The 14,614-nt window shown below is 58.2% G+C and overlaps 1 protein-coding gene across 1 annotated transcript in view; it reads left to right on the top strand.

Annotated features, from left to right (window-relative positions):
• Window positions 1-12,919, top strand: part of NFKBIE (nuclear factor of kappa light polypeptide gene enhancer in B-cells inhibitor, epsilon) — a 27,959-nt gene extending 15,040 nt beyond the window's left edge. Inside the window, exons 2-7 of the mRNA XM_010581258.1 lie at window positions 1-86; window positions 10,448-10,550; window positions 11,088-11,319; window positions 11,499-11,587; window positions 11,868-12,116; window positions 12,432-12,919. The exon at window positions 1-86 is cut by the window's left edge and continues 225 nt beyond it. Of these exons, the coding sequence (XP_010579560.1) occupies window positions 1-86; window positions 10,448-10,550; window positions 11,088-11,319; window positions 11,499-11,587; window positions 11,868-12,116; window positions 12,432-12,497 (825 nt within the window). The 3' untranslated portion in view covers window positions 12,498-12,919. The remainder of the gene's footprint in view (window positions 87-10,447; window positions 10,551-11,087; window positions 11,320-11,498; window positions 11,588-11,867; window positions 12,117-12,431) is intronic.
• The last annotated feature ends 1,695 nt before the right edge of the window (window positions 12,920-14,614 follow it).

Here is a 14,614-nt window from a genome sequence, read left to right on the forward strand (position 1 = left end):
CGCGCCGAGGAGCCGCCGCCGCCGCCCGAGGGGCTCAGCCGGCAGCAGCTGGAGGCGCTCACCTACCTCTCGGAGGACGGAGACACGTGAGTGACCGCGGCCCCTTGCCCTCCCCACCTTCCCGGGGGCGGCTTGTGAGCGCCGGCCTCCCCGGCCCCAGCCCCGCGCTTCGCCCCTCGCAGCCGGCCGGGAGCTGGTGCCTGGGGATAAGCCGGGCTTTGTCTGCAGTGGTCCCCAGCCCTCTCCCGAGGAGCACCCGCTCAGCCGGGCTGTGAAGGACTCCTCGAGCCCCCATCCTGAGAGCCTCGCACTGTGCGCGGATGCTTGGCACCCTGGCGTGGGTTTAGGTGGGCGACCGGTGGGGCATCCAAGCCGGGTCCAAGTAGAGTGAGCAGGGAGAGGCAGCCCCGGCAACGTGGCACAGAACAGACCTGCCGCAGGAAGCCAATTTCCACTTGCTATGGGGCCACTAGTGACTAGAAGGTGGTGTGGGAGCAAACCAAGCCCCCCCACTGTCTCTTCCCCAGAGAATGCAACATTTCCTCTGCAATGGAGAAGGCTCGGCTGCGTAAGATGGTGTGTAAGCAAGACCCAAAACGAGATTGGCTATGCAGGGCAAGACCCTGAGATGTCTGTGTTAGGGCCACAGATGCTGCTCAATCAAGCAACCCAAGAACTATTTGTTCTCAGGTGGAAATCGCCTTGCTTTGCCAACCCACCTGCACAGCCACAGCTTTCAGCACAGTTGTGACGCATGCCTTGCTATGGGGCTGCCCTCCTGAGCTTCTGTGACAGAGATGAGTGTTTCTCTTAATGAGGGGGGGCTTCCCACATCCGTAATGCCCTCTCAAGGGCAGAAGTATCACACTGGAGTTATTTAGTTTGGCTTCTGGTAACTGCTGTCAGCTAATCACGGCTCTTTCCTGTCGTACATTTCTTCGATGGAAGGTTTTCATCATGAGTGCACACACAGAGCGTGAGCAAAGTGTGCCAGCAGCTGAGAAGGGCATGCTTTGCCCCAAACCCAGGCTAGAGTTTAATGCTTATTAATGGTGCAAGAGGAAGAGAAACTAAGAGGCACTGACACGAGCAAGCAAATGTCTTCAGAAGTAGGAGCAGCAAGGAGGCTCTGTCCTTGCCTGGCAGAACACATCTGGTTCTGAAGCTGAAGATGAGCTGGGAGGCAGCCTGAATGTTTACTTCTCTGCTAGAAAGGAGCCTGTGCATCTGCTAATTAGTTCATTAATGCTCACTGTGGGATCTGCTCCAAGGATTGGCTGGAAGTCTCATGGCAAGCAAGGTTACACTAAACCCAGCCTCCCACGCTCCCCAGCTGGGCGCCTGGGTAGTGCTTTCTAGACCTGTCCTATCTACAGGCTGGCTCTGGGACTCCTTGGCATGGAGGACCTTTGCCACCTTTCCCAGCTGTAATGCTAGAGCCAAGGTGCCCACAGAGCGAGCTAGGGGTCTTTTAAGCAGAGCTGTACAAGTAACACCTCAGAAAAGCCCCCCAGGCTAGTCCATCACAGTATGCCCAGGGCTCCCTGCTTGCTGTTGTTTACTAAGCCCAATAGATGCAGCTGCTTGGAGACACTTTTGCGGCTTGGGGCTGTCTTGTAAGGTGGCTGAGCCCTTTGCTTGTCAGACTTGCTTGGCCAGAGCCTAACTCAAGAATCTCATTAACTAGGGAAACATTAATTGGTGGTGCCTTGGTTACTGTAGGCAGGAGAGGCTCTCCAAACGGTTGCAGTTGCTCTTCTGTTTTCTCTCACTCACAGTGCAGTTCAGAACAGGAAATCTGTAAAGAGCGAGGGAGGGAGCAAAAAAATCTGCTGGTGGTGCAGCTCATACAGCTCCGGGCTGGCCATGTCCACGCAGGAGCTGGCTTTCCTGGGATTCGCTCCCAGTGCTGGGAAAAAAACTATTCTTGTGGTTAGAGTGGCAAGGCTGTGGATTTCTGCCTCTGCTAGTCCTGTCTCTCCTCCTGACCCTGCGGCAGAGGTAGGCGGCATTTATATTTAGAAATGCTGAACATTCACCGCTGGGTCGATGCAAATGGGGACTGTGAGCACCCAGAGACTCATTGAGCTGCCACCAGTTTTGTATGCAAAAACGAGTTGGGGCTGACAGTAATACTAAAGTCTATGGAGCAATTGCTCATCCGGTGACAGAAGGTCCCCAGAGAAAAGGGATCAGATGGCCACAGGCTGCATCCCTTTCATCCAGCCAGACAAAACCATTGACTTCTTTGCCTTCTTTTCATCTCCATCAGCGGCACGTTTCCTTGTGTGCCTTGCTTGAATGTCTGCCACAAAACAGCTCCAGGCCAAGAATTAAAATCATACTACCATTATATTTCAGAAGACTTGGGCAACAACACTTTCCTGTAATTGTAATTCTGAAAATATAAAAAGTTCAGGGGTTTTGGCCAAGTAGTTCCTGTTTCCCCAGATGCCCTGGCTGGTACCGAGTAGAGAGGAGCACCGGGCTTGCACAAAGGGAGCTGGTAAAAGTCTTTGCTGTCCATATCTCCCCAAGGCTCGCCCACCCATGCCACCTCGAGGTGTGCCTGCGAGGGGGCCTGTGTTTGTCAGCCTGGTGCTTGTGGGGTAAGTATAGGAGGTGGAGGCAGAGGCGAGGAGCACGTGCTTGGGCAGTTGGAGCATCAGCAGGATCCTCCTTGGATACCTTCCTGCCCGCCTCCGCGGGAGAGGAGTGTTAACCCGGGCAGGGTGAAGCAATGGGACTAAAACTGCCTCTTCCCACACTCAAAATTAGAAGGGGTCCTACTTCTGCAGGAAGGAAATTGGCCAACAGGGGAGATGTGGGTGTGATGGCCAGTGAAATGTGTGGGTGCTGTCTTCCAAGAATCATTTGCCCAAGCATCAGCCCGCCCCCCCCCGCGACACTTCCCCAGTGCCACTGGCAGTCCCTCTGCCTCGGGGAAGTCAGAGCTGCAGTAATCGGGCACCGGCACATCAGTCCCCGAGAGAGAGCAGCAGAGCTGGCATGGCAGGAAACGTCAAGGATGAGGAACAGGGCAACAGGCAGAAGATGGTGGGTGCACTTAGGGCATTGATACACATCCTGCTTATTCCACAGCCGGGTAGAGAGCAAGCCCTGTGCACTCAAGCTCAAGCAGTTTCCTCCAAGCATCCATCTTTTCCTTGTGAAACAAGCGGTCTCCTCCAAGCATTTGTGTCTTCCTTGTAGACTAGCTCTTTTTCTGCTGAATTGAGTCCCAATGGAACTGCTCTGCATGGAAATGAAGAGAGGGGCTTTCCAGCTACAGGCATGGCTAGGTCAGAGCAGGCTTCAGGCAGCTTTGTCGCTGTGCTCCGGCCTCCAGACAAGCTCAACCTTTGTTAGGGTTCACTGAGGAAACCCCCTCCTTCCTGGCCTCACCAGGCAGATGCATGAGTCCAGTGTCCTGGGAAAGGGGTGGGTGTGGGACCAGCTTCTTTGGGGTGGGATGGTATGTGATGGGATTGCCTGTTGTGTTCCAGCACAAGGGAAAACCTCCCCATTTGCATGGGCTTATGGCAGCCTCTGCCAACTCTGGAGAGGCAGAGTTGATTCATCGGTGTGGGAAATCAGGCAGAGCTTCCGCTCTCTAGGACTATATATTCTGTCTTAAACTTAAAAACATGCTTCCCTTTTTGCCCATGCTAGTCCTGGGGCCACGCACCAGTTTATGCTGTCGGTAGCTGATGCCACGGTGACAGGGCCCTTGGGCAGCTGAGTAAAGCATGTGTAGTCTTACTCGGGGCCCTCTGGCCATGCCGTGCTGCAAAAGGCTGGGGGCTGCACCTCTGCGGGAGGGTGGCTGTCTTCTGTACTGGGCTCCATACGCAAAGCAGTGTGGCTCCTCTGCAGGGGTGAAGGTTGGGGGACCCCAGCTCAATCACAGGAGAGAGATCTTGGCCTCCTTCAGATGGAAAATGGGACCGAGTGATTTTGGTTGAGTGCCTGTTTTGGGGAGGGAGGGGAGTGGAGGGAGCCTGACTTCCTCCTTCCAACAGAGACAAGTGCTGCCCCGTCTGCTGATAAGAAATCACGTGCCAGTGACTTGCGGGTTGAGATGCCTTAACAAGGGCTCCGGGACAGTTAATAGAGTAAAATTGGGGCCCCACAGGAGCTGATGTTCTGAGCTCTCCTCCGCGTGATGGTAGCAAAGGGGCCTTCCCCACTGAGCCCTCGCCTGCGTGGGTAGGCATTGAGTGCAAAGGCTCATATAACAGGGCAAAGAGCCACTTCTAACTGTTCACTGGCATGTGCCAGTCATAACCCTCCCATCTCATGTAGGCCTGTGCTAGAGCTCTTCCCTGTGCAGGGGAATAGAGGTTGTCCCCATTCAGGCTGCCTGCTCCAGCGTGGCTGCGTGCTTGGTGCTTGCCCTGCTGAACCCCCGTACCCCAGTGTGCGTGCCTGGGGGAACGCTCGGCATGTGACAGCAAAGGGAAATGGCTGTGAAAGAATTAAAAAGGAGAGGACTAGAGAGACACAGTTTTAGGAGAAGGATTAAAGAAGTCCCATGCAGAGAGCACACCTGGTTGCTTGTCGGGCTGGGACTCCCCCTGCTCGGCTGGGCTGGGCTGTTGCTGGCTGCCCAGCAGTGGGATGGCCATAGTTAATGGGAAGCAGGGATGCTCTTGGTTTTTCCAGAGGGGCTTTAGGAAGCTCCTTGCCTGATTGCCAGGGGAGTTTGAGTCCATCCCGGGTTGTTCCCTAGCACACCGCTGTTGTGAGGCAGAGAAGAAAATGAGTCCTACCATGGGGCTGGCCGGAGGGAGAAGGTAACCTGCTGTGTCAGGGCTCCCTGTGCCTGGACTCTCAGCTCTTCCTCTGTGCATGCTCAGGAGTTCAGTGAGCAAGGGCAGGCTTGGTGCCCCTCCAAGCAGGGGCAGGCAGCTCTGCACAGGCTTCTTAGGATGCCCCAGAAGTTGCTGGCTGCCACAGGGGTCACATACAGCCTTGGTATAAGGTGGGTAAGTCCTGGCAGCCCTCTGAGATCATGCAGGCAAGAAGAGATTTTTTTTTTTCCCTGCTCGGATGACTTCAGCCTGGCCTGGAGGAAGTTTCTTCAGACTTTCCGCCTGCATAGGTTTGCCTTGGAGATGGGGAGAGGCACAGGGAACTTCAGCACAGAGGAAGGGAAAGAATGTCTGGAAATTTCCATGTCCTGGGTTGCAGAAGCCTGTTGCCTGGCTGTAATAGATCAGTCGAGGTGGGGAGGGCTTCAGGTCCTTGCATTCTGCAGGCAGGTTTGGCTGCTGCTGGGAAAGGGTTGAGCTCAGCTAAATTAACAAAGAAAGTTTTGATGTTTATTGGTGTGGGGTTTTTTTAATACAATGTGGATAAAAAGACAAGTCAGACATGACTGTGTAGGAGGAGAGGCCATGGGGTCTGAGCTGTGAGAGTGGTTACTGGGCACCTCTCAGTGCGCTGCCTGGGATGCTCTCTCCATCCTGGAGATGGGAAGCCCCTCTGACTGGGGCAGATGCAGGGCTGAAGGGGGGCACTGAGATATCCTAGAGCCACGGCTGGTGCCTCATTACAAGAAAATCCTGAGGCAGTGAGGATACTTGCAGGGCTGTGAAGGATTGCTAGGGTGTGTTGTACAGCCGCTGGCAAAGTCCAGGCACTGTCCTGTTCTGACCTCAACATATCTCTGTGCATACAGAAACTGTAGGAGAGTGTATTTGCCTCCTGATGAGTGAGAATGGGAATTTGCTCCCTTTGAAATGGAGTTGCCATGGCCAGTGGACCATTTGGGATGTTTGCTGCTCAGAAATGGAGCAAACTGATCAAAAGTGTGGGTGCAGAGTCTAGAGAATGTGAGGCCAGGGGTTCTGTATGTGGGTGAACAGGGACACCTTCATCTCCCCACCTCCTCCTCCAACCCCACCTCACTGAAAAACAAGGTGCCCACAGCCCTCTAGCAATGCCTCCCCTGCCAGTCAACCTCCAGCACCCCTCATCTGCCAGCACCGGGACCAGACCCTCTGCAGAGCACCACAGGAAAGGCAGCATTTGTCTCCCCTGCTCACCCATTGCTTCCCACCCCTCCCTTTGGCCCCAGGAGCGGCAGGCTGGGAATCAGCTACTGCCCAGGCTGAAGATCAGGGGGGCTGAACCCAATGGCTGAAGGGAAGAAGGGAGGGGGAGAAGAAACCTGCAGAACAGGAGACCCGGGGCAGGAGCAGAGGGACGAGCCTACAGCTGGCTGGGATCCGCACTGCTCCTCTGGAGCTGCCGGAGGGCAGCTGGCACGGTTTTATGGAGCCGGGCAGCATCACATTAGTATGTGGGGAGGAAAGGAGCTGGGGTGGCAGAGGGCTGCAGGGCAGGATGGACCTGTGCTTGCTGAGCCTGCTGACAGAGTTCATGCTGATGCCTGAGGAAGTGGTTAGAGTGCAGGTTGCAGGGCTGGAACAGGAGACCAGGGTAAGCATGGAATTCCCCTGCTGTTTTCCTCCTCCCTCACTCTCTTCTATTGCTGCTGGGGCCATTTCCTCCCCTGAACAAGTTTGTCTTGTGTGAATTGTTTGCATGATTTCCTACTGCTCCGCTCAGCCAAAATAAGGAGCTGGGAGTGAACTGTTCCTGCTGCAAACAGGGACCTTATCTAGAGAGGGAGAAACATTTGTCAAAGCAAATTCTACTGAATGCTGGATTCCTTGTCCTAGGTGCTTCAGGGGTGAGATGGTGAAGGGAGAGGCTGCTTTGAGGACAAGGTGTCTTGCTCCACAGATGGGGGGATCTGCATGGTCAGCCTATTTTCTAGAGGGAGGGAGGAGGATAGCTGGAGAACTGGTGAGACTTCATCAGTTCTGTTTGTGTGTCAGAGCTGGGTGTCACCCTTAACTTGTTCTCCAGCTTCCAGTCCTCATATGTGGACACTTTTCCTACCAGGTGCTTGAGGTCACTCAGAAGCCTGGGAGGTGGACAGCACTGTGCAAATGGATGCCTTCCTGTGCCTAAACTAGGACCACCTTGGGCATGGTGTGCTCAGACCTGGGGACATCCCCAGGGATGGCCCTGATGCCTCTGCTCCAGGATCATTATCTCTCTGATGATGGGTAAATCACCTTGTGCCAGGAATGCCCTGTACCCATGGGACCTTTGCGATTCAGAGTGCTAACGAGTCCCCTTGTGCCAGGATGGAGCTGGTGAGCAAGTGGAAAAGCTGAGATCGAGCCCAGCAGTCTGTACGCCTAGGCTCGCCACAATTCCCCTGCCCACAGCTCCTCCATCCCCTGCCCTTTCCAAAATTCCCTGTTGCCCTTTCCAAAAGTCCCTGCTGGGCACCCACCCCCGTGGCCGCAGGCAGGATTGCTGCAGGCAGGAGTGTGGGGAGGGAAGGAGCAGGCAAGCAGAGGAAGGGAGAGGAGAGGTGTGCAGGCAGCCAAGAGAACGGCAAGGGTCTGAGCATGGCGGGATGGAGAGCTTGTTCTGGCAAAGGCACGGGGCCGTGGCTGGGTGAGGAGGGGTGTCTGGCAGCAAGTGGGTATCTCTCCATTGCTGCACCCTGGCACTGGGGCTCAGCTGTGAGCGCTGCATGCCAGCATGCAGCAGCCTGTCAGCAGCTGGACCGCACGGCTGCCATGGCAGAGAGAGAGGTGTGCCTGTGGCCTTGGCTGGAAGAAAGCGGAGATTTGCACCGTGCCTTCACCTTAGGTCTCCTGTGTATAGGATGTCTCCCAGCTTAGCAGAAGACAATCCCGATTCCTGGTTGGCATTGCTGTCCATGGCACAGAGTGCCTCAGTGCACACATACTCTCGGGGCGCTCATCCCAGCCCGGTGGCCTCTCCACGATTCCCCTAAGTAGCTCATGGCTCTTGCAGCCATTTCAGGAAGTTGAGGGCTGGCAGGAACGAATGCAGAAATGAAAGCACAGGAGGAGGCTGCACTCGGGTAGAGAAGGAAGAGGGAGGGGGGAAAAGCAGTTCTTCAAAGCAGGCATGTCGCAGCTTCAGGGTGAAAGCCTGAGCTCTCGCTGGGTGGGGATGGTCACCCCCATTGCCTCTGCAGCATAGATGCCCAAACTTGTTTGGCATCAGCTGAGCCCCGAGTGGCTCTGCCACCTTGTTGAGCTGCAAAGCCACACAGGCCAGGAAGAGCGAGGTGCCGGTGGTGGCAGAGGGCTGCCCGGGGTTTCCACCTCCCCCGGGGGCCTGCTCCACTTGTCCCCACGTGACGGCGCAGCATGGCGTGGGTTGTGGCAGAGGGGCTGGGGGGATTCCTGGGGGTGCGGGGGCTGGCTGCAGCGGGGCACGACCCCAGGAACTACTCTCTCCCCCGGGAGCCCAGTGTGGCTCTGGAAAGTGAAAGCTGCAGAGGTTTAAAGTTCAAGCCGAATTGCCTTGGAAAGTCCCCTGTCTGAGCAGTCTTATCTCTGCTGTACCTGAAAAAAGGCAGATCCCGCAGCCTCCTCCCGCACGTGGCGCCTGGGAGCAGGTTTAGAGAAACGGGGGCTGTCCCTGCAAATGGGCAAAAGGACACCTCGGTGCAAGTGCCGCTACAGGGACCGGGGGGCCTGATGCAAAACCCAGCAGGGAATCTCCCTGCCCAGATCATACCCGGGCTGGGGCCAGCGAGAGCCTGCCGAGGGGAGGGGTATTCTTCCAGCTGGTCCCCCAGCTCAGCCCCTCGCTTCTGCCCCCTGCTAGCCTGGCCTGCGGCCCTTGGCTGTGCCTCTGCCCCATGGTCTACCAAGGGTGGCCAGATCCTGCCCGTGCGGCTGCTCGGCCCTGGCTTGCAGCCCCCTCCCCTCTCCCAGGGAGTGCCGGCAGCGAGGGGGCACGCCATGGCGGTGCGGAGGCAAATGTGGGTGGCCTATCCTTCCAGTGGGGAATTCCCTGCCGCAGCGTGACCCGGGGCTTCCCCAGGGACGCAGCCTCTCCTGTCCGGCACAGTCTCTTCCCTGGTGGCAGTGTGAAGAGGAACCGGCCTTGTTTCACCACCAAAAATGGGGCTCAGCTGAGGGTGCCTGGGGTCCCAGATGCTGGCTTGACCCTCAGGCAGCGCTTGGGAGGAGGTGGATAGAGGACTTTGGGGGACTGGCCTCTGGGCTTCTCAGCACACTCATGTCCCCCCCTGCAGCTGGCGAGAAGGCAACTCCAGCCCTGCTTCTTTGCTGCAATGCTTTAGGGCCAGGTCTTGCCTTCCTGTCTGCAGAGGAATGCTGTCCATCCCTCACATTGCAGGTGGCATCCCAAAGCTGGGCTGTCCAGTGAGTGGGGTGTCTTGCTGGGACTGGCACAGCTCTCACCCTTGGTCCCTCATCCCTGCCTGCCTCCGCCAAGCAGTGTGGGAAGCAGGAGCCTGCTTAGAGTCCAGCCTTCGGTTAGGAGCTGATTCCTGCCAGAGATAAAAGCCACCCAGGGGCCCCAGCGCAGTGGCAAGGAGGTGGCAGGAGGCTCAGCTCATGCATGCCATGCTCTGCAGAGCAGGAGCTGCTGCCTGCTCCTTGCTGCTGCCCGCCATGGCCAGGGCTGGCCCGGGGGGGCTGCCCTGTGGTGGGGGCAAGTCCCTCTATGCAGGGGCACCCGGGAGCGCAGCAGGTTGGTGGAGGGCACTGGAAATTCCCTCTCATCTCTGCCTCCATTGCGCTCTCACTTCTGTTCTGAATGCACGGGGGCTGGCATCAGACCTTTCCTTGGGCTGGGGGACTCCAGGCTTCCCAGCCACCCCATGGCCCTGGGGGCCATGATCCTGAGGACGTGGCTCCCTGCTGGCCACCAAGCTCTGATGGCCGTACCTCCGGTGTCTCTCTGCACTGGTGGGCTGCATGCCAGCCCTGCCTTGGCAGTGCCGAAAGGGAAGGATGTGGGGGAGAGAAGAGGAAATCACTGTGGGCCAGCAGATCTGCTGGCATGGGGGCTGTGCCGTGCAGGTGATCTTGGACTGGTGCCAGGCTCCTGCCTGGCTTTGGCTGCCTGCCTTCACGGAGAGGAAAGCAGAAGTGCGGTGCACAGCCGGCAGTGGGGAACTGGAATTCCCCAGGCAGCTGTCAGAGCCCAGACCTCCCCCTGCAGCCACGAAACCTGGCCCGTGGGCTCTGCAAAATTGCTCTTCGGACCTGCACCAGTTGGAGACCTGGCTTTGGGCAGTGCCAACTCCAAGCTCCGTGCAATGCTGTGAGGTCTGAGGGAGGACCCTCTGGTGCTTAGCAGGGACAGGAAGGTCCATTCCCCGTGGGCATCAGAGTGAAGGACTGCCCTGGGGAGCCTCAGGCCATGTTCCTGCCTTTCCCTGCTGCTGAGCTTCCCCAGGGAGAGGGCAGGATGGAATTGCTCTGAAATGGTGGGAAGGGAAAGGGACTGGGGGAGGCAGGGAGGCTATTCCTCCATGTGGCAGTGGAGGATCTCCGCTCCTGAGCATGGCACTTGGGACTCATTTTTCTTTTTTTTTCCTCTCCTGTTCCCTTTATCCCCTCTGTAGGTTGGTTCACCTGGCCATTATCCACTGTGTCCCAGCTGTGGCACTCTGCTGCATTGCTCAGCTGCCCAGAGAGGTGCTGGAGATCCAAAATGATCTTTTCCAGGTATGTGGATGTGATAGGCAGAAGATGGGAGGAAGGCAGGTGCTGCAGGCTGCTGCCTGGATAGATACCCAATCCCTCTGCCCTTTCCCCAGGACCCCCTATCTGCCTCCTCCAGAGCATGGTGAAGGTGCCATGTGAGCAGCCCCTTTTCAGGGAGGGGAAGAAGGGTGTGGGAGATACCCTGAGAGAGAGGTGTGACAGCTTCTAGCACCACAGGGTGAAGGTGTCCTTTATGAGGCCCCAGGATGTTACAGACAGCCCCAGAGGGTGGAGCAGTCATGGCTTGAATGTGGCAAGGTAGATAACCTGGGAGAGTGAGATCTGCCCCCATGGGTGATCCCTGAGCTGAGGGGGGGGCAGCAAGCTGTTTGCACCCCCCCGGTGTCAGCCATGCTGACATGGGACAGGGACGGGCTCCTGTGTGGCAGCCTGCCCGTGCCACCAAGCTGGCTCCTGTAGGCTGGCATGGCTCATCACACCTGGTGTCCTGCGGGGCATCCACTCCTTTCCTAATTTCTGTCCCTACCTCCTCTGTAGACCCCGCTCCACCTTGCCGTGTACCTGGAGCAGCCCAGCGTGATCCAGGCGCTGATCCACAAGGGAGTCAACCCCGGGCTGCAGGACCGCAATGGCAACACCCCGCTGCACCTAGCCTGTGAGCAGCAGCGCCTGCAGTGCGCCCAGCAGCTGCTGCAGGGCACAGCCCTGACGGAGGACCCGGCCCAGCCCCACGGTCATCACCAGGACCTGCAGCTCCAGAACTGGCAAGGTGAGACCTGGGGGCAGCCAGGTGCAGAGCCTGTGGCTGGGTTGGGGCAGAGACCGTGCATTGTGTATGCAGGGATCCTGGAGTGCAGTAGGGCAGGCGCGGGGCCAGGGTTGGCGTGCCTCAGGGTGGTCTAGGCTGACTGTGGCTCTCTCTCCTGCTTCCCTGCCCCCCCACCCCAGGCTTGGCTTGTCTGCACATCAGCACCTTGAAAGGGAACATCCAGATGATGTCTCTGCTGCTGGAGAGCGGTGCCAACATCGATGTTCGGGTAAGGCTGGGCATGGTGCGATGTTTGGGCAAGGCCAGGCACGGTGCCGTGGCTCCCTGGGGCACTGCCTCCAGCCTTGGGGCAGGCACTGCTGTAGTGCTTGGAGGCACTGAATTCTGAGGGAGCAGGGCGAAAAGGTCCTCGAGAGGCTGTTGGGTGCCGTGACAGCAGTCAGGGTGGGGACCGTCCCCTCTGCACCCTGTCAAGGGGGTGTGGGTGGGTGCTGTGGGGCCCATCTGAGGGGACCCGCACCCACGCTCTTGTGGTCTGCGGGTTGCAGGAGGGCACAAGTGGAAAGACCCCATTGCACCTGGCTGTGGAGTGCCACAACCGCAGGGCTGTCCAGTTCCTACTGCGCAACGGGGCATACGTGGACGCCCAGATGTACAATGGGTGTACCCCGCTCCACCTGGCCGTGGGCCGCAAGGATGCTGCCATTGCTGCCATCCTTTCACACTCCGGGGCTGACACCCTGCTGAGGAACATGGAGAATGAGACAGCCCAGGACCTGGCTGACGGCAACAACGACGTGAGTCTGCGAGGGGGGAGGCCTGTGGCTCTGCAAGCGTGTCAGGGGGTGCAGGAGTCAGATGATTTGGGGGGGACCTCCTAGGAGGAGTTTCTATCTGTGCCCATCCTCCCCCATAGAGTGCAAGGATTGGCTCTGGGGTTGCGTGGGTGCCTGTCACCTCGAGCCCTAGGGAAAGCCCAGCCAGGGTTTCTTGGCACTTCCCTGAGGAGGTGGGAGGCTGCAGGACTGGGGAGGGCAGGTCTGGGCCCCTACCCCAGCCCGATGGAGACATGACCCTGGATCCTTACACATCCACACCCTTGGCCTTTGCAGCTCCTTGCCTTGCTGCCCTTCGATGACCTGAAGATCTCAGGGAAGCCCGTTGTGTGCTCTGAATGAGTGGCTGGACTCCTTTGGCCCGTTGGGCTGCCTCCTCGCTCTGCGCTGCTGCCCTGCTGCCCGCTGGGACCTTGCCTGCCTGCAGTTCCGTGGGAGCAGAGCCACTGTGGGAGGCTTATCCCCCCACCTCCTCTTTGGAAAATTTTTGTTGGCCTCAGGCTGCCTTCCCAGAGGGAAGAAGGTGAGCACTACACAGGGGAGTCTTTTCTTTTAGTATTTGTGCCCAGCAGCAGGACTGAATTTCCCCTCCCTGCCATGGGTCTGACTTGTGGGGGTCTCCAGCTTACCCAGGGAAGGAGCAGGAGAGGACTCCTTTTCACACTATACAGTGGACGGAGCATCCTCCAGCACCTCCAAACGCCATCAGAATAAATGTGGGGTGAGGAGAGTTAACACTCACTCTAATAAATATTTGTTTTTGCTGCGGGCACCTGAGGTCTCATGTGATCTAACTCACCCCGCTCCCCTGCAGCATCAGGAGGCTGAGCATTACCCTGGGTGTCCGGGCACACGAGGGCTGCAGGGGCTTCCCCAGCCTGCCCACTCCCTCGGGTCCTTCACGCAGCAAAAGGTGAGTGGGAATGCAGGGGCTTCCCCGCTTGCAGAGCCTTTAGAGTGCTCAAGGCTGAGGCTGGGGGATCCCAGCCTGGCGCTCCATTCCCGTGCTGTCCTGCCAAGTGTCTGGCTTCAGAGCTGAAGAAGGAGTGTAGGAGGGGCCAGAAGACCCAGAAAGCCAGGCTGTGGATCCCTGATTATTTCTGTCGTGCCTGACATCTTGCTGCCTTACTGTGCTGTGGTTTCCTCTTCTGCAAAGAGGATAGAAAGATGCTGCCCCATCTCCTGGCTTGGGAGGGTGTTAAAAAACTTAGGGCATGGGTCTTCCCTGGGTTTTAGATTACCCCAGGCTGAAAGTGGAGGAGACGACAGTGTTATCTCCACATCCCTTCTGTTGTTCAGCTCGCCACCCTTCCCTGCCCCCTCTCCAAGCCAGAGGAGCACGTGGGAGGCATTAGGGAACCAGCAGCCAAAGGTGCTGTGGGAATGGAGACATGGAGCGCGCCTGACCCCACCTCAGCCAGGGAAATTCCCCACTTGCTGCTTGGGAGCAGCTGCTATTGTTTGGGGCAAATCCTGGATGGCGCAATCGCCTGAGATGCTCCTGGAGTGAGCCGTGGTCTTCCTCCTCCCTTCTTGGAAAGACAGCTAGCAAGGGAATGCTGCCAGGAAAGCAGCACGGGCACCCCCCAGGCCTCTCTGGAGCTTGCCTAGTCTTTTCAGCAGCCCTGGAATGGATTGCTCCATTTCTTTTGAATCTTTGCCTCTCACCTTCTGGCAGGGCCTCAACCCTTCTGCAAACAAGCCAGATTTTGCTCATGGCCCTCAGCCAGCACCTGCCAGGAGTGGGTGCCCTACGGGGCCGCCCCAGTGCCACTTTCACAGGAGACGTGGGGCACTCCCAGCTGGCCCAGAGCAGGAGCGACCGGCGCTGCAGGACAGAGCGGCATGGTGGGGCCAGGGCTGCAGCTGGGTGGGAAGGGGAGGCAAAAGGCAGAAGGAAGCGATCTGCAATATTATTTTATTTTTAAATAAAACACATTTTTTTAAAAAGATGACTTGTAAAATGTTACTGGGTGGCCATCTGATGGCTGCAGCAGGCCCTGGGGCCGGCAAGGGGCTGCGGGGCTGCGGGGCCAGGGGAGCGTGAGGCCAGGGACAGAGAAGGCCTCATCCTTCACTGCAGCCCCCCCCGGGCAGCGGCTGTGGTGTGTGCCCAGGGGCAGGGCTGGGAGCTCGGCGGCGGCCCCGAGCCCCGGGGCACGGATGGAGGGGCGAGGTCCGAGGCCTTCTGCACCGCAAGCGGGTTTTTTTCCCTGCCTCAGGCTCGGCTGGAGCTGAGCGCCAAGCGCGGGTTCAGCGCGTCTGGGGTCCAGGCTGGGGGGTCGGCGCGGGCCGGTGGCGAGGGCCGGGCCCGGCTCTCGGGCCCAGGCCTCGAAACGTCTTCTGGTGCTCGGCCTGCGCCGGCGCCTCCGCGGGCCGGTGACTTCCCCTCCCTGACTCCGTGTTTTCCGCTCCGGCGCGCGGGGGTAAGCGACCGCCCGCGCCAGCCCGTTCCGCCC

This window comes from Haliaeetus leucocephalus, unplaced genomic scaffold, assembly GCF_000737465.1.
Source record: "Haliaeetus leucocephalus isolate CR32 unplaced genomic scaffold, Haliaeetus_leucocephalus-4.0 Scaffold752, whole genome shotgun sequence".
In the NCBI taxonomy this organism is placed as follows: domain Eukaryota; kingdom Metazoa; phylum Chordata; class Aves; order Accipitriformes; family Accipitridae; genus Haliaeetus; species Haliaeetus leucocephalus.